This window comes from Terrapene carolina, unplaced genomic scaffold, assembly GCF_002925995.2.
Source record: "Terrapene carolina triunguis isolate 2854851 unplaced genomic scaffold, T_m_triunguis-2.0 Scaffold374, whole genome shotgun sequence".
Lineage (NCBI taxonomy): Eukaryota > Metazoa > Chordata > Testudines > Emydidae > Terrapene > Terrapene triunguis.
This window is the reverse complement of record NW_020664725.1, coordinates 4926656-4952076: the sequence shown is the minus strand read 5'-3', so window position 1 is coordinate 4952076 and position 25421 is coordinate 4926656. Positions and strand designations below refer to the sequence as shown.

The following is a 25421-nucleotide window of genomic DNA, read 5'->3' as shown; positions in this document are numbered from 1 at the left end:
TTAGGTGCCCTTGAAATGACCTCCAGCTGTCAGCTTACCAACTGGCTTGCAGCCCTGTTAATGGGGCCACTATTCAAATCAAATTATGGAATTAGCTGCAGACTAGTAATTTTGTCAAAGGCTAATGAGCTGGGTATAGAATATGAGAATTCTTAACCAGAGGGCACTTTTTCCAAAAGGAGGGGGAGGAAGAGAGACGTGTGCCGGGATTTGCTCATCTTGGCTTAGGCTAAAGCTACAATTTGTCCTGTAAGGGGTGCAGGATGTTATGGTGCCACATTAAGTTCTAGCCCCCTACTACAAAAATGACTTTACTCTGCATCGGAGCAGAGACTGTTGTACAAACCGTCCCTTCAGGAACCTCTCTGTGGTGGAAAAACCTGTTAAAGGAATGATCAACCAACTGACATCATAATTTCATATTGTAATGATTAGGACAGGCGCATGGGAGTCAAGATACCTGGGCTCTCTCACTGAGTTGCTGTATGTCCTTGGTCAAGTCATTTAATCCTTGTTAGAAGCGTGATAGGGACAGTATATTTGTGCTGCAAACACCTGTCTTGAAGAGTTTGCACTAGAATATTCCATGCATCGGTTTCCCCCCAGTAAATTGTATGTAACATGTTCTAGGTTAGAGATTTTTATAAAAATACATGAGCTTTGAGGTTATCAGATGAAAAGTACTAAATATTAATGAGAGAAACTACGATGGCATCAAAGGATAACTGAGGAAGAAGGTTATTAAAGAAATGTCTTATAAATTGTTTTCTCTGCAGCAAACCAAGAACTCTCCCTCCTGTTGTCCATATTCCATCCAAGCCCTTCGTTGCTACGATCTTATTTTTTAAATCAATGCCCAAGATTGATAAACTGAACAGGTGTATGATGTATTATTGGCTCTATAGACACACTTTGCCCTACGTTTTAAATTGGCAGGCAGCCTGGAAAATGCCAGCATTTCGAGGGTTAAAAGTACTGCAGAAGAATGTCACTTCCACAGGCTATCTTTCCCCAATGATGATAAATTATTGCTTACTACAAAAACCCAGTGGCAATAACTAAGTACCCTTGGGTCAGCCAGTCAGCTGAGCCCACTTACTTTGTTTGAGTTCCTCTTGGTTTTTAATGATGGTTGGACTCAAGATTAAAAACGTTTGGCTGTGGCTGCTAAATTCCCCTGCCCCCATCCTATCCCGTTCCCCATCTATCAGTGCTTATGAGGCAAAGGCCAGGATGGGAATCCTTTTAATTTACAGAGAGGGAAAGACAGAAGCTCACCAATTCTGTTCTGTTGCTCTGCCATTGCTATGCTCTGTGGGCACCTTAAATGGCCCACCAGCCCTATGACTGCAGGGTATTGAACCTATGGGAGAGGCAAGGTCTGAGCATAGGTCTGTGACCCAGAAGCTAGACATGGGCTGAGTCACAAATTGGGTTGAAAGCAGGAGCGCTGCCAGCTTTTCTGCCGCCCTACGCGGCGGAAGGTCCCGCCCTGAAATGCCGCCCCCCACAGAGGCGGCAGAAGGTCCCACCACCAAAATACTGCCGCGGTCGCCGCCCCCCAAATTGTAGCGCGGTCGCCTAATGGGTTGCGCCGGCCCTGGTTGAAAGGCAGTGTGCTTAATGGAGAGGACATAATACTGGGACCCAGAATACTTGGCTTCTATCCCTGGCTCTATCACTGACCTGCTAGGTGACCTTGGGCAAGTCACTTAATTTCTTTGTGCTTCAGTTTCTCCATCTTTAAAATGAGTATAGTAATTTCTAAGAACACACAAGAATTGTTATTTTAAAAATAAATTAATTTAGACCATTATATATCTATATATTTATATTTTTGTGACTGTCTTCTGCAAAGATGTGTGTTAGAGCTGGTCAAAACTTGTTTTGGTGTGATTTCTTTTAACCCTAAGAAATTTAGGACCAATCATTTTTGCTAGCAAGCTTTGTCACAGGAAACTTTGCAATGAAATAATTTTAATTTGACCATTTTTAATTTTGATTCAATTTTCTGAAAACTGAAACTAAAGGAAAAATGCAAGTCTAAATGAAACCAATTTTTTCATTAGTTTATAAATTTCCCATCTAAAAATATAGTTGAAAATGACATTTTTTCCCTATGGGAATTTGTATATTGTTCCCTTTTATTGGTGGAAAAGTTTTTGTGTGTATGTGTGTGTGTGGTTTTTTTTTAATTTCGGGGTGGGTTGGTTTGTTCGTTTTGTTTTTTAAGTTGAAAAATTTCAACCAGCTCCAGTATTTGGCATTTCTTGAATAACTCACTCAACTTCCATGGAAAGTTTGCAGTTTGACTTTGGGGCTAATCATTATTTGTGTATGTGATTGGTCGCATAATGACATTCATCAAGCTTCAGTCCTCCAATCAAGAAGCAGAAACAGGAGAATAAAAATAGAGTATATGTCTGTTCAAATAATAGCATAGGTATTCTACTAGGCAATTCAACCAAATGTTTGTGAACACTTTTTTTAAAAAATAGTATTCCCCCAACTTTGGTTCTCCGATACTGTGGTGTAATTCCATTGCTATCAGCAAAGTTACTCTGCAGTTACACCAGTGTAATTGCGGGTAAAATTTAGTCCAGCTGAAAGTTGCCTGAGTGGCCATAAAAACCATCTAATTGTATCTACAGGAAGTAAACTCCCAGGAACAAGAGGAATTATTTAGGGTCGTATGAGAGGAAACTAAAGGGGAAAAAATATAACCTGAATATCAGAGATACTTGTTGACAGTGAGATGTATTAGGGCTGTGGAAAAAATTCCTACGGGAAGAGGTGGAAGCTCTATCAGCGGAGTCCTTAAAAATTAGCCTGGACAAAGCACTCAGGAGCTTCCTTTCTGCAGCCATGCAAATACTCCTGCCTCCTGCTGCTCTCCTTACTGTTCCATCCCAGGGGCTCATTCCCTGTGGGCATAGTTTTGGTAGATCCCTATGAAGATACAGAACCTGTTCACCTGCCTTCCTCTAAAAGATCTTCCATGGTCCAGGTGAAATCCCCCCCAAATCACCACACGCTCCTTAATGTCTGCTTCCTATCTTGCATAGCCGAAGGATCAGTAAGCTTAGCTTGCTAAGGTAACTCTTATCACTCACAACATTCATTCACCTAGTGTAAGAACATCAACTCTGAAGCCTCATCTAAACACACAAGTTGTACCGTTTAACTATGCAGCAGTGCTAAGTGGACCAACCTCCCCCCCCCCGCATCCTTTTGTGGGTACAGTTACACTGGTATAAAAGTGCTTGTCATACCTCATTTCCATATGTGAAGGGGAATCTTCCCCCCTTTTCAAAATTTCTTTTTGCTACTCTGCAATTTTCCAAAACATTCTCAACTCTGGAAAAGTTACAGACTGGCAAAAGGGAAAAAATGCAACTGCAAAAGTTGGACACTTATTTTATTGCTCACACTTGCAAAATGGAGAAAAGGGGGAGAGAATACACATTTTTAAAACTTCATTTTTTTTTGCAAAGTAACCAAAACATGGTTCCTGTTTCATAAGGTTCAAAATGGTACAACTTCTAAATATTGATTTCTCTCCCCCACCCCCAAATTGATTTCCTTTCCCCCCTTTTAACCAGTTCTACAACATACAGATCCTTTGGTACAGATCAAATTTCAATTCTCAATTAACTCATTCAGTGTAGATGCAGATGGCTAAAAATATTGGATGAAATCTTGGGAGTAAATGTTAAAACTTGTATAGACTTCAGTTGGGTCAGGAGTTCCCTCAGCGGGTGGAATATACTGCCTCACTGAAATTTTTGAGCCTGCCCATAGATCATGGATCTGGACACGTTAGGGAAAGGAAGTCAAACTTGGGGTATGTGATTGGTGACCTAAGTCACATGGTATGTCTGATCCCTAATTGGGGAACTGAAATCTTTTTGGCAGAAGAAAAACAAATAGCAGTGCTCTTCAAGCTCTGATACCATGGTGGTGGGCACGGTATAAGTCCTGAATAGAATCTCAAATAAAAAAAATAGACCATCCTTATTGTAAAACTTCCGAGGCCAATATTATGGCCCGTGGTGGCTAGGAGCATTTAATTGGTGCTATGGGATGATCTGAGTGAAATGCAGTTTTGCCAACTCTGGTGACTTTATCACAAGTCTTGAGATAATTGGTGTTTTTCTTAAAGCCCTGGATTCTAGAGTCATGAGAACTCAGCTTACTTTTTGATTTTGTTAAACGAAAGCTGAAAGTTGCTATCCTTCCTGGCCACAGAGGAAAGCTTGAAAATATGACCCAAGTGCATCCCAAAGGCTCAAAAACCAGAAGGCAAGGAGAAAGAACCCCATATGTACGTGGCTTAAAATTCTCAGGATTTTTGTTTACAAAAAAATATATTTTTTTATTTTTGGAGCCCAACTCATGATTTTTGGATGTTTGGAGCTTGTAATGCAAAATCACACAAAAGAACATCACATGTAACCTTGTCTTGGCTGTCAGTGTTGGTTCAGTGCTATCGGAGTGCTTATGAATGCATAACCCCAGGACTGGCCACTACTGGCTGTAGCAGGTAACAGAGTGTAGCGCATTACTGGAAGGCTCAAACAGCAAAGGTAACCAGAGAAAAATGCAAATGATATTCAGTGAGCAATGAAATCAGTTCTTGAGCGTCTGTGTGGCTAAGAGGTAGCGGTCTTGTTCAGGAAACATTTTCCTATTGTGCTAGCTGCAAAGCAAGGAAAGGCAACTTCTAGTTGGTACTGCTGTTTTAATCAAATGTGTCTCTGCTCCAGGACACATGCACATTACTTAAAGGGTCTCTGTAGAGACAGCTTGAGCCCGCTGATCTCCTATTTCTTTATGCCTTTGTTTTGCAAAGTCTATTCTATTTTGGGAAGTGACCTATTTGGCAATGTCATTTTTACCTTACAGCAAGAGAGACAGAGACCCTGTCAACATAAGAAAGTTGTCCCAGTTTAAGGTTAGGAATCTGTCTAAGCCAAACTACAACCACTCTGAAACAAGGGATCTGGGTGGGCAGGATGGTTCAAACTGGGATTTGCATCTGTTTAGCTAAATCTATTTAAATTCACCCCATTAGTTAAACCATTGCAACTGCCTCATGTAGCAAAGGCCAAAATGTTATTTCACTCAGATCCTCGGGACACGTGCGCAAATCACTTTCTGATCTTCTCACAATGGAATTTTTCTGGGACAGTGCCCTGGTCTCTTGATCCCTGTTTATTGTTACCTTGCTCATGTTGATGAAGAACCTGAAGTGCCTTAATTTATAGGCATGATGACTGGTGAGAGACCTTGGCTGATCACTTATAACAGTGTTCAGCAATGAGCTCCCGAGTGCTTAGCAGTGAGGCAGTCCCGGACTGGGAAGATGGTGTGTAAATCTCTAAGATACCAAGTCATTGGAGTAAGCCCAGTGAGAGGTTGGACTGATAACTAGATACAGAGTATTTTATAGAACTGTGCAGGAAACGATTTTTTCCCATCTCGCAAGAATTTTCAGGATTTCAAAAATACTTTGTGTCCTGAATTGTGATTGAGAAATCAAAATCTCAAAACTTTTCACAAACCCCCAAAAGAAAAAAATTGGATGAGGTCAATCAAAATGTTCCTTTCCATTTCTCTTTGTACATTTTTTTATTGTGAATTAACTTACTTTTTGAAAGTCATTTTCAACCAAAATCAGAACTTTTCATTTAGAAAACACTGAAATGGGATGTATTGACACTTTTGAACCTCTTTTTCCAAAAATTTTCAAACAGAAATTCATCAAAACTGACCCTTTCCAACAGTTTTGATTTCAGTGATGTTCACAGCACAAAAAATATCTCACTGTAGCAACCTGCGTGGAACTTAGAGGGAAGAGCACAGTTTGCTGGAGAGAAGAGTTGGGAGGATGCACCAGTCTTGGAAGTCAGTCTGTGTGCACATGGCTAGAATATCAGTTGTAACATTTCTGTAAATGGTTCTGTTAATAAAAAGCCCTTTTAGTTTTACAAGTATGGAGTCATGTCATGATGTCAGTCTTGCCAATGTTCAAACATCATGAGTCAGGCTCACCAAAATATCATGACATTGGCTTTAAAATAATAGATTTTTATTTGCCTTCAGCTTTTGGAGCCTTTAGGGTGCACTGGTGTCACATCGTGAAGCTTTTCCCACAGCCACAAGGGATAGAAACTTACTTTTTACTTACAAATCCTTATTCAAAACAAATTTGCGGGGTTTGTTTTTTCATTAGAAAACAGAATCTTTTGCAGGAAACTTTTTTTTTGGGGGGGGGAACCCTTTAAAAAATCTTGCATTAAAAAAATTGGCTTATTTTGACCAACTCTAGTTCAAACTTCACTTATGACACATGAGGGGGAGCGGGAAGAACTTTATTGTTGCATGTAACAAACAAATTTGTTTTTCCAGTTTTCTGTTAAATTGTTTAATTCACAGAGTGACGGGGGGGGGGGGACTTTTAAGGAAAGTGATCCTGCCAGCTATAATAAAAACCCATTGTCCATAAATTATGGCGTGACACAACAAAATACAGGTGTTTCGTGTTTTGGTCACTTCCTGCATGTTTTGATTACTGGGAGTCAAATACTAGCAGGTTTGAGGCAGAGTTGAAAAATATAGGCAGATGAATGGGGTGGAATGGGGAAAGGCCAGAACTTTGGCTCCTCTGTCTCACCTGCTGGTCAGACCGTATAGAGGGGATTACCATTTGCTGCTGCTGTTAGCCGGCAATAGATTACTATCCACCTCTCAAAAGCAAGGGACAAGCAGGGAGGAATTGTCCCTTGAGTCACAGCACCTTTTAGGGTTAGCGCAGATTAGGCACGGCTCTGAGCAAGAGAAAGAACATAAAGTGCAAATCAGGAGTAAATCTGAAATCAAGGGAGAATAGGGTTCAGAGTTTCTGGTTACAATTGTCTAGCTAGACAATTGTAGCGCTGGGGGTTTAAAGAAATCAAATGACACATTCTCCAGAGGGTGATGGAGTTGCTGCTTTCTCAGGGTGGAGACTTGTTATACCATTGACTGCTTTCCCCGGCACAGCCTGTAGTGGCTCAATGGGTTTGTTTTAAATAAATAAATTTATAAAAATAGTAATGCAGTCTGGCCCTGCGTTATTTCCTGCAAAAGAGCCCTGTGAATCCCTGACAACTCCCTCTTTACAGTTTCCTTCCAGGCAAAAGGCTCTGTACGTAGGGGAAGTGACACTGAGTACACACATATCTCATGCTTCACATGGCATGGAAAGCATGTTGGCCCTATGTTTTCTCCTATGAGTCTAAATCATTGCAGGGGAGGCACATATTTCCTGCTTTATTTGCACATACATAGAGCCAGGTTTCAGCTCCTTCACCCCAGCTCTGCAAAAGGGCCATAGGGCAGGTAAAAAGTCTCCCCTGGTGCAAGGGGCCAGTATATACCAGGCACAGCGATGGTTCTGAGAGCTCTGTCATGATAGTGCAGGGGAGATGGGGGAACCGGAGCGGACTTTGTACCTTGGAGATTTTCCCACAAGAGCTATAACCGTGCGTCAGAGGGTGTAACTTAGAGCAGCCCTCAGGAAGAGTCTGACCTTCACCAGAGGCTAAACTGGCTTCACTATCGCAGCCCCAGATGAATGTGCTCCATAAAGAATAGGATATATATCTACATGTACATTAAATATGATATAATTGGCTCAAAGAATGAAGTGCATTTGATACATGGGGCAGATTCTGATCTCAGCTACTGTGAAGCAGTGTAAAATCTGGAGTAGCTCTGACTGCTGTGATATCACCTGAGATTTGTGTGTACTCCTATATATAAATATCAGATCATTAAATCACCTGTTAGGGTTGGCTGTTACGGTGGTGCTAAGAAGTTGGACTGTGCAGTGGCTGAGCTGAAGGTCTCAGTCCAGTCCTCTACTGGACGGGTGTCAACGTCATAAAAACACCACCACAATTGGACCTAAGGCTCGGACCCATTGACTTCAATGGAAATACTCCCTTTGACTTTAAGGGGTGTTGAATTGGGCTCCCTCAGCAAAAGCCTGAGGGGGAAGGGGCCCTGGAGAATGAGCAAGCTGCTGTCTGCCCTTTGGAGCTGGTCCTTCGGGAAGATGGCTGAAGCCTGTGGTTGGCACAGCAGGGCTCGGGGAAGCGTTCACTGCTGTTGTCTGTGGGCCGAGGCTGTCAGTCAGACTGGCGTCTTCTCACAGGGGCTGGGTTTGCCTTGTATTCTAGATGATACCTGATTGTGCCATGGTGAAATCAGCTCACTTTCCTAGATGGGGAAGGCAAGGGAGTCACATGCCATTCCACCTTGGTGCACTGCAGATCACTGTCTGAATGGCTCATGTTAGGAATCTCTGGGTGCGTTGGGAGGAGGACACTGGGCCTTTCCCTCTTTCTATCCTACATGGAAGCAGGTCATCCCCATCTGGAGGGTAGAAAAGGAGCCTGTCAGCATGATAGCTCTGCTAACTAATCTCCATTTTCATTGGAGATCGCGATGGATAGTGTGTGTTGGATTGGGCCCTCTGTGTGAGGCTGCTATTTCTTCACAGGCGTAAGAGCCAATTAAAACTGGACTAGGTAAGACACTTGAAAATATACTGTAGGGAACGCTCCTGCATTGGTCATGGGTATGCATGGCGGGGATAAACTAACTGACCTAATAGGTCTCTTCCACCTTTGAACCCCAGTTCTGCCACCCTCCCTTGCATTGAGATCAATAGGATTTACTTGTGTGAATAAGGAGTCCTCTTATGACTAAGGACCTAATCCTGCAACCCTATCTCCTCTATCAGACCAGGCGTCCTCAGCAGTGCATCTAATGATCCACTTCTGTTTCTGTAGGTGTCTCTGGGATGATGAGTTACTACATGGACACAACCATTGGAAGCCCAGCCCCTTATCCTCTGGCCCGTCCAGGAGTAATGGTAAGGAAGGATGTTGGGTTATTTTTCTTTTATCCCATAGGAATTTGGCACAGCATTGCAGGACTCTGGAAAAACTCTGCTTGGCAGCAAGAACAGGCTAATGCCAAACAGTTGAGAGATACTGTTTAATTCAGAGAAGCCACTACATGTTCAGTTCTTATCTGACCCTCTTGGGCTTGCAAACCTGAGCTGGACATAGGAGCACAGATTCTTACATGAGTCAGAGCAGAAACATTAAGATAATGACCTTTGATGTATCCGTGCCTCCTCTTCCAAAGCTGGCCCTAACCCAAATCCTTATGACCTCCGTGGACGAATGCACATGTACTGGGACAGGGCTAAAGGCATCCCAGCTTTTTCAAATGTCAGACAAGATTTGATTTGAATTTGGGTGAAGGTTCTGGGCCAGATTCTGTTCTGCTTCTTGGGAGGAGGTGGGGGAAAGGTGGTTTTAGGTTTATTGGAACAGTCCGAGGAAACCTTATACGGAACATAGAACACCCTGGTATGGGTGACTATGAATGGCTCCACAGTCTAGAACAGCCAGAGCACCACGTACAGCGGACACTTGCCAGTCAGCCACTGGCACACGGCAATGGCTGGCACATAGTAATGATAGTGGCATAGGGGGATTGCATAGGGTTGCAAGCTGTTCCTGAGCTGGGATATTCTGTTTCCTTTGTGCCGATGGAGTGGGGTAAAGAGGCTGTTGCAGAGGCCAGAATCTACCCCTCTACCTCAGTGTCTCTAATATTCCTATCACATAGGCATAGATGTATACCTTAAAATTACATCAGCAGGCACTCCTCTATCACAGTGCTGAGCACAGTATAGGAACCTAGATAGGGCACATGAAAGCTGTAGATTTGGGATGGGGAAATTAGGTGCTACGCAGATCTGGTGGAAAGTGGAATTTCCATCTTGTAGAAAAGTTCAATATTTTTGATTTTTTTTTTTAATCCCAAAATGGGACAAATTTGGAAAAGTGAAAATTTTCACACAACAAAAAGTTCTGGAAAAATCTCTGTTCAGAAATGTAAAAATTAAACTATTTGATCACTTCAGAAAATAATATTTCAGTTTCAAACTATTGATTTGAAACAGGGGGTGGGAGGGAGTTGTTTCCTTGATGGAAAATTGAAAAATGTAACTGAAATTGACATGTTTCCTCACAGAAAATCTTTCATCACTCCATCCTCCGCAACCCCCATCGCCAACAAAACTACATTTATTTTTTCTGATTTGGGGGGAAATTTTTCTTTTTGGAAAAATTTCAACCAGCTCCAGAGATCAGATACCTCAGAACTGCATTGACCTCCAAATGGTTTTAGGAGGACCAGAGTGGGAAGGAAATGGTTAATGTTTGGCCAGTGTTGGAGAGAACATGGCCTGGAAGGAGCTGGGACAGGGTGTGAGTGGAAGAGACTGGTGCTCTGCAGATGCCTGGGTGGTGGCAGCCCTAGGGATGGCTGAAGGCGGGGAAGGAAACTCTCTTTCCTGTTATCGCAAGTGACGACATGGTTCTTTCCCACTGCGCTGGAGGTTACCTGGCTTATCCTGCCTCCTGTGACCTAAATATGCCTTATTTGAATGGAGTAACCCTGTGGCCATGCATTAACCCAGGACCTGATCCTGCTGCCATTGGCACCAAAGAACTTGTTGCCGTGAATTTCAGTGGGGGTTTGATTCAGCGTTTGATTGGGGTCAAATGCTTGTTTACTCTGATTTTGCATCTTAGATTTACTTACTCTTAAGAACGGACTCCTGGAGTTTATTCATCGCGCACACTCCTGTATCTGGGCATGTGCCATGTGTCTTAAACTGGGCCTTTCTTGTGCTCCTCTTGTTGGAGAAAGAGCCGGGCTCCATGACAGCTGCTGCTAGCCTACTACATCCTCTCTTCCTTGGGTTCATATCTATTGTGCATCTGTGGAGCACTAAGCTGCCCTGCAGAGCTGCATGCCAAGGGCCCAGTCCTGTTAAGTCTTACCACCTGACATGGTTTCCACGGGACTACGCTACTCATGGTAGTAAGCACTGCGCCAGATAGCATTTGTCGGTCTCGGCCCTTCTGAGGAGAATCTGCAGCCGCTTAACACTCTCACTGGGGCAGATGGGAGTCCTATACGCGGAGCAGCTCCAAGATCTAGGGTGGCCACTCATGCCTTCCCAGAATACTGGACATTCACGTACTTCTTGGAATGGAGTGACCCCATCTCCGTGACCACGACTCCACTGGTGTGGCCTCACACGCACGGTGGAACGCCATTTTGAAGAGCCCTCCATCCTGCCCCTGCTGGTGTGCCCTCATTGTCTGGGTTTCTCTAAGTACCGGATGGAGGACAAACCTTAGAAAAGCAGGACTGCCTGCTTTAAAACCGGCCCAATGGCCTGTGTAACCGGATCAGACCCCAGTGCTACAGGGGAGGGTAATATTATCCCTGCTCTACAGTTTGAGAGTGAAGTCTCATGGAGGGAAAGTGACTTGGGTGATCCAGGTTTGTTTCTGTCCTCTGCTATAGGTTTCCGAGTCCCAGCCCAGTGTCTTAACCACAAGATGTTTCTAACGTCAAACAACTCTTCTCTATTTTTGGTAGCTGCTCATGGAATTTAGCACCATATTTCTTTTCTCTTACTGCCTCTGGCCTCCTTGTCCTCCTCCTTTACCCTTTTGTCTCCGGCTCATTGAGTTCCCGACAGCTCAGGGCTAAGACCTCCTACTGACTGTCAGCTCAGACGTCCTCCTGTGGTTCAAGAGTGTGCAGAGCTAGTGGTAGGTGGGTCTTTGCTGGAGGGACCCTGATCTCTTAACCTTCCTCGTCTTCACCAGCAAGAATCTCCCTGCCAGCAGATCAAAGTTCTCTGGGAATAGGGTGCATGTCAGCCCACCCGCTTTACAATCTAGCTGTGTAAACAGGCCTGGTTCTCTTATCTTGAGTAATAGCCGTGTAATTGTATGGGCTGGGAAGGCTCCATTGTGCCCATTGCTCCTCTATTCACACCCTCTTGCTCCCCCTTAGATGTGGTCTCTTGGATAGGAACTTGGGGGCCCATGTTTCTAGTGGGAGCCCGTGGGAGTAGTTAGAAGTCCATCAACTCTTGCCCATTTCAGTTTCATTCTGTGACCTCACTGCTTCTTCAGAAACCCCTTCCAGCAGCCACTGAACTTTGCTAGGAGAAGTAGCTCCACCACTGGCAATGGCTGCAGGGACTCGGGGAGGAGTACGGGACTGCAAGTTTCCCTGATAGCATGTGAGGGTTTCATGGGCATAGGGGAAACTGAGGCACGGAGCAGGGCAGTGGCTTGTCTGAGGTTGTACAGCAGGTCAGTGACAGTCACAATGAGGAGACCTGTTTTCCAGACCTCAGCACCTCCCATTCAGGGTCCAAGGTTTGCAGTATGCGTTGGGTCCCCGTTGAGATGAGACTAGTGACTAAATCAAAGGCAGGGGTTCTGTCATGTTGCAAAATAACCAGATATAATAACACGGCTGGAAACGTCTCCTTCAGGATCCTGGTTGGAGGATTGGACTGGACCCTCCTAGCCATCAGGTGTTTTTAATGCCTAATCCTGATTGATACTGAAGTCCTTGGGAGGCGAGGGGGCTGAGCACATGGGACTGGGCCCGTATACCCTTTCAAAGAGCTTTGCAAACAGCCATCCTAGCTCTGCAGCACAAGAGTGACGGAGGGCTGACTTCTGCATTGTGTCTCGGTGACTAGTCTCGAGTCCTTTATCCAGCCTATCATTGAGCCTCTGCAGCATTATCCAGCCGAACTAGGATTATTGTTTCCAAACTAATCGTTCCTGATGTCACATCTAAAATTATCTTCTCCTTCCTGCAACTTCCTACCATTGCTGTGTCTAGCCTCCCTCCCTGCTGCACTGCCCTGAGCCCACTCGCCTGCTCTTTTAGACTCTGACCAGGCTCACGACGGCCCTTTTTCCAGAAGCTGGCTGAGCAATTCTTCAATTGCGGCTTAAAACTGCCGCTGAGCCTGGAAGAACATGTTCTTGGTTGGCTCAATGCTGCTCCTAAAAACAGCCTCATGGAATCGGTTCCACATTCCCTAATATCACCAGTTCAACAGGTGATTGTCCCTCCCTCCAATGCCTTCTTCCCTGGAACCTGCCATCACTCTGAGGCATGGACAAACCATTGTTCTTATAATAAGCTTATAATCATGAGGGGTTCCTAGTTCCTGGGAGATGGGTTACATGATAGGACTAGAACCACCCTGCCTCTCCCAGGAAACATACTCTGTAGTCCCAACAGCATGGTGGGTCAAGACCAGCTGGGAGGTATGACCACCTAGTGCCTCTCCTGGGGAAAGGGACTGACCCTTGCCCCAGCCGGAATAAGGCTGCTCTTCCTTTGTGGCAAACCACACTTCCCTCCTTGTATTATTTTCCCTGGTGCAGCTGCACCTCTGAGCAGAGGGGGCACAGATTGTATGCCCTCGTGTCTCAGGAATAAATGTGTCCCCCAGCATTAGCAAAGCTCTAATTGTTGGTCTCATGAAATGCACCGTGGCTAAGAAATACCAAGCATTAATGCCCAAGCAAAGCAAAACTCTGGGTCCCAAGATGTCTTCTGATCAGGTGTCTTCTGCAGACAGACCATCCCCAGGAAGGGAATGAGGAAGGGATATTTGTCCAAATGTCGTTATCTTCAGTGTCCTGAAATTCAAGACAAGAGACCTGTGATCTCTTAACTGCTGACAATGTCTCAAGCCAGATTTTGAAAAAAAGGCCTTTGTGACCTTCTAATGACCCAGCTTGATACCCAACTGAGGTGCTTTCAAGATGAATCATTCTACATGATACAGTTTCTCTCTCTGAGTAATTCTTAGGGTTAGTTTTTTATTTTTAGGGTTAGTTCAGGTGGGTCCAATTTTTCAGACGAGCTCAGGGCCAGGTTTTCAAGGGCTTAGCACCCTCGGTCATGGCCAATCACCCAACATGCCGCACTATTCAAAATATGCTGCCCAACTATCGAAAAGAGCCAGGTGCCTTGGAAAGAACTGACTGTAGTAAAAGGGAATGAAGAACAGATGTTAAAAGGCAGCAGCTTCCTGATGGCTGCTGGACTATGAGGTGGTGCGAATGAGGCCATAAGCATGGGCGAATATAGAAAGGGATGTTATCAGCTAGTTTCTGTCCCCAAAATAGGTGGAGAGCAGGAGAAAAGGCATACAAAATATCAGCTCAGTTCTCCCCCACGGGTGAAGAGGGGCGCAGCTTGCACCTGTGGGCAACCGAGTGCCGAGGAGAGAGATTTCTGGGAGAGGGCCGGAGGTGGGTGCACAGCTGCTGTCCACTGGGTTTCTGCTGCCTGCATTAATTGGTGGCTATGGATCCCCACTAATTGGAGCCTGTCCTGGGCTGTGAGCAAAGGGCTAAAGGTTTTGGTGTTTGGATTCGAGTCAGCCTTAAGCTTTGTATGCTGCACTTTCCAAACCTCTCAGGCCTGCAGAAGTGGGCAGGAAAATATTCTGGGCTTTCCAGTGAGAGTCCCAGAACACTCTGCATCCCTCTGGGTTCTTGTTTCCTTTTTGTTTCCAAAGCCCCAAACAAAATATCTTTTTAGTTGATTCCAGATCAAAATGTCTGTTTTGAAATTTCTCCCGGAAGATATTTTCATGAGTGCCCCCCCCCTCTTTTTTTTTTTTGGAAGGAGCGGTTGTGCTATGTTTTGACTAGATCTGCTTATCAGCTGATGTCTCTCCCTTGTAATTGAGGCAGGGTGCTGCCAATTCCTATGAAGATCCTTGGATGAGCTGTGGCTTTCAGTCCACCTGCTACCAGCAAAGGATTTGCTACCCAGTCTGGGATGAGTCCGCCATTCAAGAAGTGCCCACTGGCTTAGAACGCTACAACTCAGGTAGGCCCACTTTCTACTAAAAGATGGGGGATGAGTTGAAGGTGCCTTTGTGAGCGTGGGAGGGATTTTATTTGTGTCCTCTGTAGGATTCGGCAGATGGCTTACATCTAAAGAGCAGCATTCTGGGTCTTTGGGGGGAGAGCTTCTTGGGGGAACTTTGCAACCTCCTGGTCTCAATGTACTAACTTCCTCTTTTACGGCGGTGCCTATAGAAGCCTGTTATCTGACCCCGGCTAGGCTGGGTTGAGCAATAAATTACTGCTTACTGGACAATCTTAATCTTAATGTTATCTTGTTATTGTTCCCACCCAACTCTCTCTCTGGCTTCTGCCCTGGTCTTGTCTTGATATAAGATTGTAAATTCTTTGGTACAGGGGCTTACTTTCTTGCTGAAATACCTGTACGGTGCCTAGCTCAATGGAGCCTCTAACAGGGGTTCCAGGACTGCAAGAGTGTGTGTGTGTGTGTGTGTGTGTGTGGTAGGGGGAAAGAGAGAGGCAAGCAGCAGGTTGCGGTGTCATTCATTGAAATCTGGCACCGCTGCCCCTCTGTCATGCCAGCCACCTCTGGTCAGGGGCCAATGGGACAGACAGGGGCTGAACCCCCTGTCTGTCCCATTGTTGTGTCCCTGCTGAGTTCAGGTTTTCAAAAGGTGGGGGTGGGGGCAGGCACAGCCACCCTGCTTAAAAAGTGTGTGTAATACCAATACTATGTCTTGCGTGAGTCTGTCTTGCTGCCCTCTTCTGGAGTGAACATTAAACTTGTGACTGTCTCCCTCTAGTGGCGATAGGCCTACAAAGATAAAAGCCCTAGTATTATTTAGACCAATTAGAGATTCTCCTTTTAGCTCAAGAGGTAGAGGCTTGTGTGTGGGGAGACAGGGTTCTATTCTCCCCCTTGCCATCTGTGTAGCTTACCGTGGAGTCTGTCTCTTGTGACGTAGAGGAATGGTAGGGCAAGGATTTGGACTCCTGTGAAGTGATGTTGCTGGAGGTGACTGCAGGGGTGTGTCTGCCAAGTATGCTCTAGTATGTACATGCCCTTCTGTTCCATGCTGGATGGAATTCCAGGCCTCGCAGCTACAGGATCCTCATGGGGTCTTTGCTGGCTGCAAAGGGGATTGTGCACTGAGGAGCAAGCTGAATATGAACAGCTGGTCACATCCTCTGTGATTCTGGGCCTGGTTAACAGAGTTGGCCCATCCTCCACCTGGACTGACTTCCTCACAGATTGTTTTTGTACACAGGAGTGGGACCCTGGGGCTCCTGAGTTCTAATCCCAGTGTCACGTTAATGATGCTGTGCCCTAGTTTTCCCCATCTATAAAATGTGGATGACCTCTTGGGGATGGTATGCGGAATAATTGGTGAATGCCACTAAAGAGGCAATAAGAAGGCAGTGTGGCCAGGTGGCTAGAGCATGGGACTTGGACTCAGGAGACATGGTGTCTATTCCTGGCTCTCCTGCTGGGTGAGTTCCCCTGTTCCTCAGTTTCTTGATCTGCAAAATGGGGATAATGATACTGACCTCCTATTCTTTGATACCTGCTGATGAAAATTTACATAAGAGCTAGGGAATATTATTAAATTCAGCAGCGTTTCCTTAAGATGGCTTCAGAGCCAAAGGTCTTGGTTTCCTTTTTTGTGAATGAAAGTATTCTCCAGCTAGGACCGCAGTCTTTCTCCTCCTCCCCCCTAGTTCAGAACCATGTGTTGCAACTAACTCAGAGGGGAAGGTTGTAGTCCCACTAACGGGGTGAGCCCTCCGATATACCATCATGCCTATCCGCTGTTCGCAATCTGATCTTGTCCGGCTAAGCGATGAGCGGTGACTCCAACTTTACTACCAAATTCTTCGCTTTGTGGGGCTCTTGTCCCCCCTGCTCCATCTGTCTGTCTTGTCCACGTGTGTCCTGTCTGTCCAAAAGATTCTGATCTCTGGGGGGCAGGGATCGTCTTTTTTTTTTATTGTCTGACCAGCATCTAGAACAGTGGGGGCTTGATCAATGATTGAGGTTCTTAGGTGATACCATACTAATTGCTGTCCCTAGACCATGACTTCAGGAGGCCAGACTTCCACAGAAATAACCCCGAAAATCAGGTGGACCTTCCAGGTAAAAGTGTCAAACCACTAAGTGATCAGTGGGTGTCTTCCCCACCACCGTGTCTCTGTGGCTTGGAAGCACCTACCTCTTTTTCACAGGCTTGTGAAGCTGAGCCCGAGTTAGAAAGAGACAAGAGACCAAGTGTTTGTACAGCACCTAGCTCCATGGGGCTGTTATACTGACTGCGGGTCTTAACTTGTATTACAGTGTCATGCAATCACCATTTTTAGCTTTTTTGCCATCCTCAAACGGCATGAGATTCTCCAATTTATTCATAATTTGAAAGTCATTACAAATTTAATCAGTGACTAATTCTTGCTGTACAGATTGTTCAGACTGGGAATACTATAGTCATGTCTGCAATTTGTTCTGTCTCATGTCACTAACCGACACAATGTGAATCTCGGATTGCATGTTCAACCTGAATACTTGCAAAGAGGCAGGATTTTCCAGTGCGTTAGACCAGTGGTTCTCAAAGCTGGTCCACCGCTTGTTCAGGGAAAGCCCCTGCCAGGCCAGTTTGTTTACCTGCATCGTCTGCAGGTTTGGCCGATCGCGGCTGCCACTGGCTCCGGTTCGCCGCTCCAGGCCAATGGGGGCTGCGAGAAGGGCGGTCAGCACATCCCTCGGCCCACGCCGCTTCCCGCAGCCCCCATTGGCCTGGAGCGGCAAACTGCGACCAGTGGGAGCCGCGATCGGCCAAACCCGCAGATGCGGCAGGTAAACAAACCGGCCCGGCCCGGCCCGGGCTTTCCCTGAACAAGTGGTGGACCGGCTTTGAGAACCACTGGGTTAGAGCACTTTTCTAGGACTTGGCAGCCCTGGTTACACAAAGTCTGTGGCAGAGCAGGGAAAATCACTTAGTCATTCCGTGCCTCAGTTTCCCCATCTGTAAAATGGGGATAATAGCACTGCCCTGCCTCCCAAGGGGGTTATGAGAATAGATACATTAAAGACAGGCAGATGTTCAGATACTATGGTAATGCAGGGCCAAATAAGCACTTAAAATAAAATTCAGGCTGGGCGAAAGTGACCCCTGGGCAGAAAGCCAATATGAGGTTATTGCATCATTTATGTCCCATGTAAGCCTATCACGTGTTATGCAGCACTGAAACCTACACAGGGCCTGTGCTGGCCCTCTGTCCTTTTCACCCACTGTTAGTTACATAAACTGGTTGGCTGTTCAGGGAAAAGCAATGAAACGACATGATTAATGCAACAAAACAATGCAACCGAACTGCTGAATTTTACAATCAAGTGTATAATTCAAAATTCATTCTTGGCAAATATTCAAGCATTTCAACTAAAAATGTTTGCTCTCTTTTTTTTTACCAGCAGTCGTGGTAGTGAAGCTCAAGCCTTGGTATGTTAGCAGGAGGCAGGCTGTGAATGCGGCTGGACTAAAATTCCCTTTTGTATGCAAGTGAATATTCTCCTCGTTTCTTAATTTGGATATTCACTCAACTCTGGGGGTGACTGGTCTGACCATGACTGTCTGACCGGTTCTCTGCTCTGACAAAATCTGTCCTCGCGACATTTGGATGTACTCGAACGTTGGCAAATCCGTAATCTGGAAAAGTTCTGTGTTTCTCCTCTTCTCTGCGAGAGTGTACTCTCGGGGGAGCAGAGTACCTGTGACCCAGCCCCCCAATCCTCCAACAGGGTCTGTGAAATATCACAGCTGCAGGTTTCAGAGTAGCAGCCGTGTGAGTCTGTATCCGCAAGAAGAACAGGAGGACTTGTGGCACCTTAGAGACTAACAAATTTATTTGAGCATAAGCTTTACTCAAGGCCTGATCCAAAGCCTGTTCAAAATCAATGGAAAAACTCCCATTGACTTCAGTGGGCTTTAGATCAGCCCTTAATGGGGCAGTATCTGTAAAAGAAATCTGATTTCCCCTGGCAGGACCTCTGATAATCTGTAGGGGATTCTTCTCTTCAAGTCTCTCTACTGTACTTTAATTTAATCTACTTTCTGGCTTTTTTTTTTCTTTTATGCTGTCTTGCCTTTATGGTCTGAAGAGTTTCTAATTTTACTTGAGAGGAAACCCTTATTTGTATATATCGCTCTGCACTTTCATTTCTGCTCTTCTGCACTTTGGTTACACATACAAGTCCTCCACTGTCTTCTAATCTCTTTATGAAGAGGAGGCTATTTTGTTTTGATGGTCCTCGTGTTGATAAAAGAAACAGAAGGAAAACCAAAGTGTAAAAATGTCCCTTTGTGATACAAAACTGCAGCTTTGCTAAAAGTTTCAGGCTTGCTTGCACTAACAGAAGAATTTTTGCCTTTGATGCTAGAGAGAGTTTATTTACACTGCGCTCTAAGTCAGATAAGATTATGGAGTGATATGAATAGGGGAAAGCGTGACTTGGAGTTTAACTGGACCATAAACATGGGGGAGGTGGATGGGAGGAGGGGTTATGTTTAAAAAAAAAAATGCAAGAATTTGCAACTGGAATGTTGATCGCTCTTTTTGCGTCACAAAGATGCGAGAGCGTAACTTGCTGCAGCTGGGCGGAGTGTTCTTGTGCAGAGTGTCAGGAAAGGTTTGTTCTTCTCTGGTTGAGAGCCTTAAAGTGAACGGCTCATCCTAAATCTGTGGTGAACTTTCCCAGGTGTAACGCACCTACTGCACCACTTGCTCTATCTGCTCAGGTGAGGGGAAAATCAAGTGTTTGCTGAGGAATGAAGTACAGTAGCAGAGGCCTTTGAGGGCCTAGGACTGAAATTTCAGGGCATGCTCCAGGTCAGCAGTGAGGCCCATAAGATGAGTTAATTCCCTTGGGCTGATGTAATAGAAGGGGCCTTGGCAGAGCTGGGTGGGAGCTCTAGGAGTGGAGTAGCAGGGTGGAGTGTAGCTCAGGATTGAAGACTGGAATAGCAGGATGCAGGTTGAGACTGAGGGGTGTGTTTGGGGGTAAGGGGAGGCGCAGGATTGGAACCGCAGGTTTGGGGTAAGGTGCATTGAAGGAAGTGGACGGTGCGGGGCAGTGGAATGGCACTGCAGGACTGAGATGTATGTACTGTGTCGATACCTCCAAGACACTTGCCAGCTCATTATGTGACTAGCCCAGGCTCTCTGTCTCTCTTCTATAAGCATTACATTCCCCAAATGAAAAGGGAAAACAGCTCTAGCAAGCTGTCCCCTGGTGCATGGAAACCCGCAGTGGTGGAGAAGGATCCAAATCCGGGGTCTTGCAGTAAAGGTGGGCAAGTGGGAGTCAGATAAACTAAATCTCTACTCGCATTGTGGCCCATCAGAAAGGTGATTTAACAGGGTAAATGTTTGCAGTGTCAGGGGCCTGAGCCTTCCTGCCTTGGTGGGAGATGAGGGTGCTCTGCTTTTGCACGAGGTTCTCTGCACCTGGCAGGATTAGGCCCCTGGGAATTGGCTCCCCTTGCGTCCTGAACAGGTGCAGGAGTGGAGGTATCACTTGATGCCAGCTGAGTGCTGTCTTCATGGTATGACTAGCTCAACCAAGTGCAAGGTGGACTGGGGATCCCTGTGAGGGGATGGGGGCCTTGCCCAGTTTCTGTCTGAGACTTTGGTTTGGATCAGTCAAATTCTCATTCAGGATTCAGGCAGCCAGGAATGGAACTGTCTCTCTGCAGAAGAAGCTAGCTTCTGCCTTTGTCCTAATCTGGTTCATCATTGTGATGTGGCTCCAGGGACTCTCAATAGGATACAGAGCCCTTCACTTTTCTAGGTCACCGGTATGAAGCTAGGCATTAGCAACCCTCTGCTGTGCTCTGTGTGAAATGGCAGTGGCCCCTGGCCGAACTGAGAGGCCTCCACACATCCCAGAAATCCCCCCCCCCTCCCCCAGCACTTTATCCAGCTCTGCAGATGATGGGCGTGTGGTTTGGAAGCATGTGACCCCTAGAGGGGTACGTTGAGGTGGAATCTTGTTCTACCATTGCCCAAGATATACGGTTCAGTGGAATGAAAGATGCCTTCAGCCTCCCCAGTTGTCAGCCTGGTGCCAGGAGTAGCACAAAACTATTGGAGAGAACCAGATCTGAGGGCAATATTCAGATTTGAGAACTGAAATATTCTTGGCAGCATCTTCTGTAGCTAGGGATATTTCAGTAGGCTCTGCCATTATACACAGGTTTATTTGATTTAGTGGTAAAATAATCCTGTTCTTAATGGGAGTGTCGGTTGAAATTACTTTAGTTCAGGAAGAGGAAATTTTCATGAATCTTTTTTTGCTGCATTCAACAGATCCTAACAGCGAGGTGTGTCCCACCATAGATCATACGTTAGCATCACTTCATTAAATTGCCGAGGACAATGGGCCTGGGTCCCCTGTTTGTTCAGCAGTAAATGAGAATAAAACCTAGCCTAGGAGGTGACAGAAATAGCTACTGAGAGCTAGATTCTGCCCCCCTTACTATGCAAATGGTCCCATTGTTTCCAATGAGGCTACTTGCATAAAAGGGACTGTCCACCATGAATGCCGGCGAGGCAGGATAAAGGCTTTGAGCCTCATACATAGGCTTTGAAGGATTAGATTTTTATTGATGAATGTCATTTTTCACCACACACACACACACACACACACACACACACACACACACACACACACAAATAACCAATGAAAAAATATTTCCATTTACAGATGGGCTAAGTAAGAAAAATGCTGCTTTAGAAAATTAGAGTTTGTCTTTAGGATATTTGCTTTGTATATTTTGACAGATGATGTTGATCATTTTGTGTTTTAACAGTTATAAAGCTTTAACTCTTGAAAGACAGTAGACATCGAGATTCAAATGATTCTGACTCTCCCATTGTCTGATTTTCCCCCCCACCCCCCAAAGCTAAATAGATAAAAATAGAAAAAAATACTTAAACATCTGCCACCATTAGGAAAATAAAAATGGAATTTTGCCACACCTACTCAAAACGCTCTGATGGTTGGCTTGAAATGTTCTGCTGAGTCCCTGAATGTTTCTCGGACCTGCCACACTGGCCTGGAAATCTCTCTCCCTGCTCTCTAGTCAGACTTGCTGTAACTCCCGCTGTGTCTGTCAATCTGCCCTTTTGTGCTCAGATGGGAACTCCAACGGTTTGGTGCAGGTTCATCTTGTGCTAAAGGCTGAGCTGCTTCATCCAAACCAGCCTCTTCATTCCCCCCTCCCTCCACCTGCCCTCCCCAAATCACTCAGCTGTTCTGGTACATCAGGTACAGAGGAAGCCAATGAAATTAATGGGGTGAGGATGTGACGCTTCAGAAAGGTGCCCTTGCCCAGCTGCCTGGAGCCGGTCCTCATCTCACTAACAGCCTCCTGACTGTTGCACTGGGTTCCAGGTCTTGTCTTGTGCAACCCTTGAGGCAATCAGAAACCCTCTTTTCCTGATCGATCGGACTTGGAGGGGGCTGCAACAGCGCAGTGTGTGACCCCACATGGTGTGTGTGACCACTGCATGCTACCAAGCGGTCCGTTGTTATCTTCTTCCCAACTGCTGCTCCTGGGCTGAATCCTCCGCAGACCGGAGCTCGTGCTTGGCGCAGCAAGGGTGGGACAAGCTGTCTCTGTGCCACCTTCCCGACCCCTGTTTATAGGGCTGCCGGAGTGTGAAATTGTCCCTGGCTGCTCTAAGTTAGCTGGCTGTGGCAGACCCATAGAAACTGCTCCACCGGCTGAGCTCTGGCCAGAGCCAGGCCAGTGCAATGGTACTTCTGTGGCATCTACTTGTTAGAATCCAAGAAGCTAGATCTGAGGTGATAGGTACTAACCCAAGTTCAAACTCTTCTTGCCTTGTAGAACTCAATGCTGAATGCAAGTGGGGGCCTAGTCTTAATGGCTGGCAAAATGTCATGTATTGTCCCTCCCAGGACCAAGGAGGATCCCCCAATTTCTCTCTCTCTCACTCACACACTTCGCTGTGATCTTCACTCAGAATCAGGCAGAGGCGCATGGCTCAGGAATGAGAAATAAATTCACCGGGGCTGCTCTCAGCTGGGTGACCGGGGACTGTGAGGACTCCCCCACAAAGATCCTGCCTCCGTGGCTCCAGATTTGCTGTGAAACCTGCCCTGTCGCGCCCCCCTCTTTCCCCGCCCCCCCGATCTCTAGTGGAGTTCCCCAGAGGAAGGCTCTCTTTGTGTGCATTTTCTGGGCTGTTTTCCAGGCCCCCTCTCAGAGGAAGGGGGATGTGGGGGGAGGGAGGAAGGAGGAGGGGAGTGAAGGCCAGCATGGCTCAGCCCCCAATGGCTTCTCCAGCTGCAGCACATTTTCGAAGTGACGCTTAAAAAAAAAATGCTCTGCATTTTTCCATGTTCTTTTATCCTATTTTTAACAGCAGCCTCCTTCCCTTTCTCAGCCTCCTCTGACACTTGCCCCTCCCGCCCCCAAATGCCACTGCCTCCCCCGCACTCTCTCTGCAGAGATGAATGGGCTTCTTTTCACAGGGAAAGCACAGCTGCGTGTGCCTGGGAGCCCCGATAGCAGTTCTCAGGCACCCTCGGGCAGGGCTTCCACTGGACCATCCCTTCCGCCACCCCTCCAGCAGAGGGAGTGGGGTGGAATGGGGCAGAGAAAAACATAGGGGGCATCCAAGGAAGACAGGCTGGACTAAGGGCAGGGGAGATGGGAGCTGAGGATATTTGTTCGCTACTAGACTAAATGAAGGGAGTGTATTTGCGTGAAATTCCCGGCACAGCTGTCCCATCTCTCACTGTCTTACTCTCCCGCCTCCTTTCTCCCCCCGCCCCCCCACACCCTCTCTTTATTCACTGCCACCCTGTCTGCAGCAGCCCAGCCCAGGGCCCTTAACGGGAGCCGGGGAGGGATGGATGGATGAATGAATGGGCCCTTTCTGCCTCAGTCTCTCATCATCCTCCAGCCTGAGTCAATACAGCCCCTCACGAGAAGCTACAGCATGGGAGTCTGCTTCTGTTTATAACCTGACTGGAGTTGGTTTCATTGGACCCCTTCACCCCCATGATGTCGCATTGGCTGGGAACTTAATTGCATCACACTGCCTGCTCCAAATGGAGGCTCTGGAGTTAGTGGAGAACAGACACAGTTCTCTCCATTAAGGGGCACTTATTCTGTCCCAACAGCGAAGAGAGAGGGTGCCTCTGTTCCTTTCAGCTGAATCATAAAACCATGGACCATTTGTGGTCGCTAAATCTCCCACGGCACTGTGAGCGAAGGCCGGGCTCTCAGCCCTGGTGCTGTGGCTCAAATCCAGCTAAGTAATTGCACTCCACCTCTCAATCCCCCCTGCAGCATTAGGGGGACAGGGAATCATGCTCCACTCCATGTGCTGAGTCGTTGTGCAGTGTTACGTTCCACCCCAGAGGTGGGTGAAGTAATTGATCTCCCCTACTTAGGGCCAGATCCTGCAAGGGGTGAGCATTCTATGAGCCATGTTGAGACGCCCCCACCTGTCGTTTATATCAGTGGGAGTTCAGGGCATTCTGGACCCTATATGAGTCGCTCCGCACCCTGAGACTATCATTTTTGCAAGTCCATGTGGAAAGCACTTTTTGAATCTCTCTGGAGGCAAGACAGTGGGGGAAACTGCCTGGCTCCACCTCCATGTATCCCCTCTATAAGACGGTGCCGATATGCACACTGAAGGTTTATTTTCATTTAAACAGCGGGATGATAAAAATCCAGGGTTTTGCTTTTCTATTTGTTTCTTGTCTGAGTCTGGAAAATCCTGTCTCTTGCCTGATGAGATTCACCACCAGGGATTGAGCCTGGGACATCCAGCATAAAGGCTTTAATCGTTGGAGCTGAAGGAGCAACTCCTTCATGCAGTAGCAGTAGTAGACTCATTTCCTCTGTGGCCCAGCCATTGAAGTGCATTGAACAGTGGTATTAAAGAGTTAGACCAGTGATTGAAAAAACCTGTCCTGGTCTAGATGGCCACCAGAGGAACGGGCGAGTGGGATCTCTTTCCATGTCCAGAGCTTCCAGTCTGTGAGGCATGTTGTGCACTCTAAAAGCTAGTGACAGAGATGCCCCGGGATGCTGCTGGGAGACTTGCAGAGAGAAGCACGAAGACCTTGGCAAAAAGGTGACCAGCAGCTCTAGCCACCGTCTTAAATAACCTGTAAAGAGGCTGCAGGGAAATTAGCTGAACTGAGAGTCGTGTAGGAAAGAAGGAGTAAAGATCTTCATTGGGTCAGATAAGCAACAAGCTGGGAGATGCTGCCACAAAGCTCTTGGGTTACCATGGAAGACGCATCTGTCTCGGGATGCGGTCAGTCTCCGAAGGTTCAGAGCTTGCATTTGCTTCAGATAGGCCTCATCTGAGCCATTCCTGCCTCTCTGGCCTGCAGAATGAGGCAGGGGCCTGGAGGGTCATGGGGAGGAGAGAATTATTGGCAAGGTCTTTGAACCTGAGTGCTTCACTTTGAGCTTAGGGTGAAGGAGTGGGGTGGAGGGGGTGGGCCAAGGGCTAGCCTGCCCTTAAGCCCAACTTTGAACAGGGCTTGAAGTAGACTCTGCTGTCTAGTCCTGTCCTAGTGCCATCCGAACAGGGCCA

At 46.5% G+C, this 25421-nt stretch overlaps 1 protein-coding gene across 2 annotated transcripts in view; it reads left to right on the top strand.

Moving 5' to 3' along the window:
• Nucleotides 1-25421, top strand: part of ETS1 (ETS proto-oncogene 1, transcription factor) — a 120693-nt gene that overhangs the window by 2624 nt on the left and 92648 nt on the right. For both annotated transcript variants that reach the window (XM_024209612.2, XM_024209611.2), the window contains exons 2-3: nucleotides 8841-8923; nucleotides 14670-14808. In XM_024209612.2, coding sequence (XP_024065380.1) covers nucleotides 8852-8923; nucleotides 14670-14808 — 211 coding nt within the window. In that variant the 5' untranslated portion in view covers nucleotides 8841-8851. The remainder of the gene's footprint in view (nucleotides 1-8840; nucleotides 8924-14669; nucleotides 14809-25421) is intronic.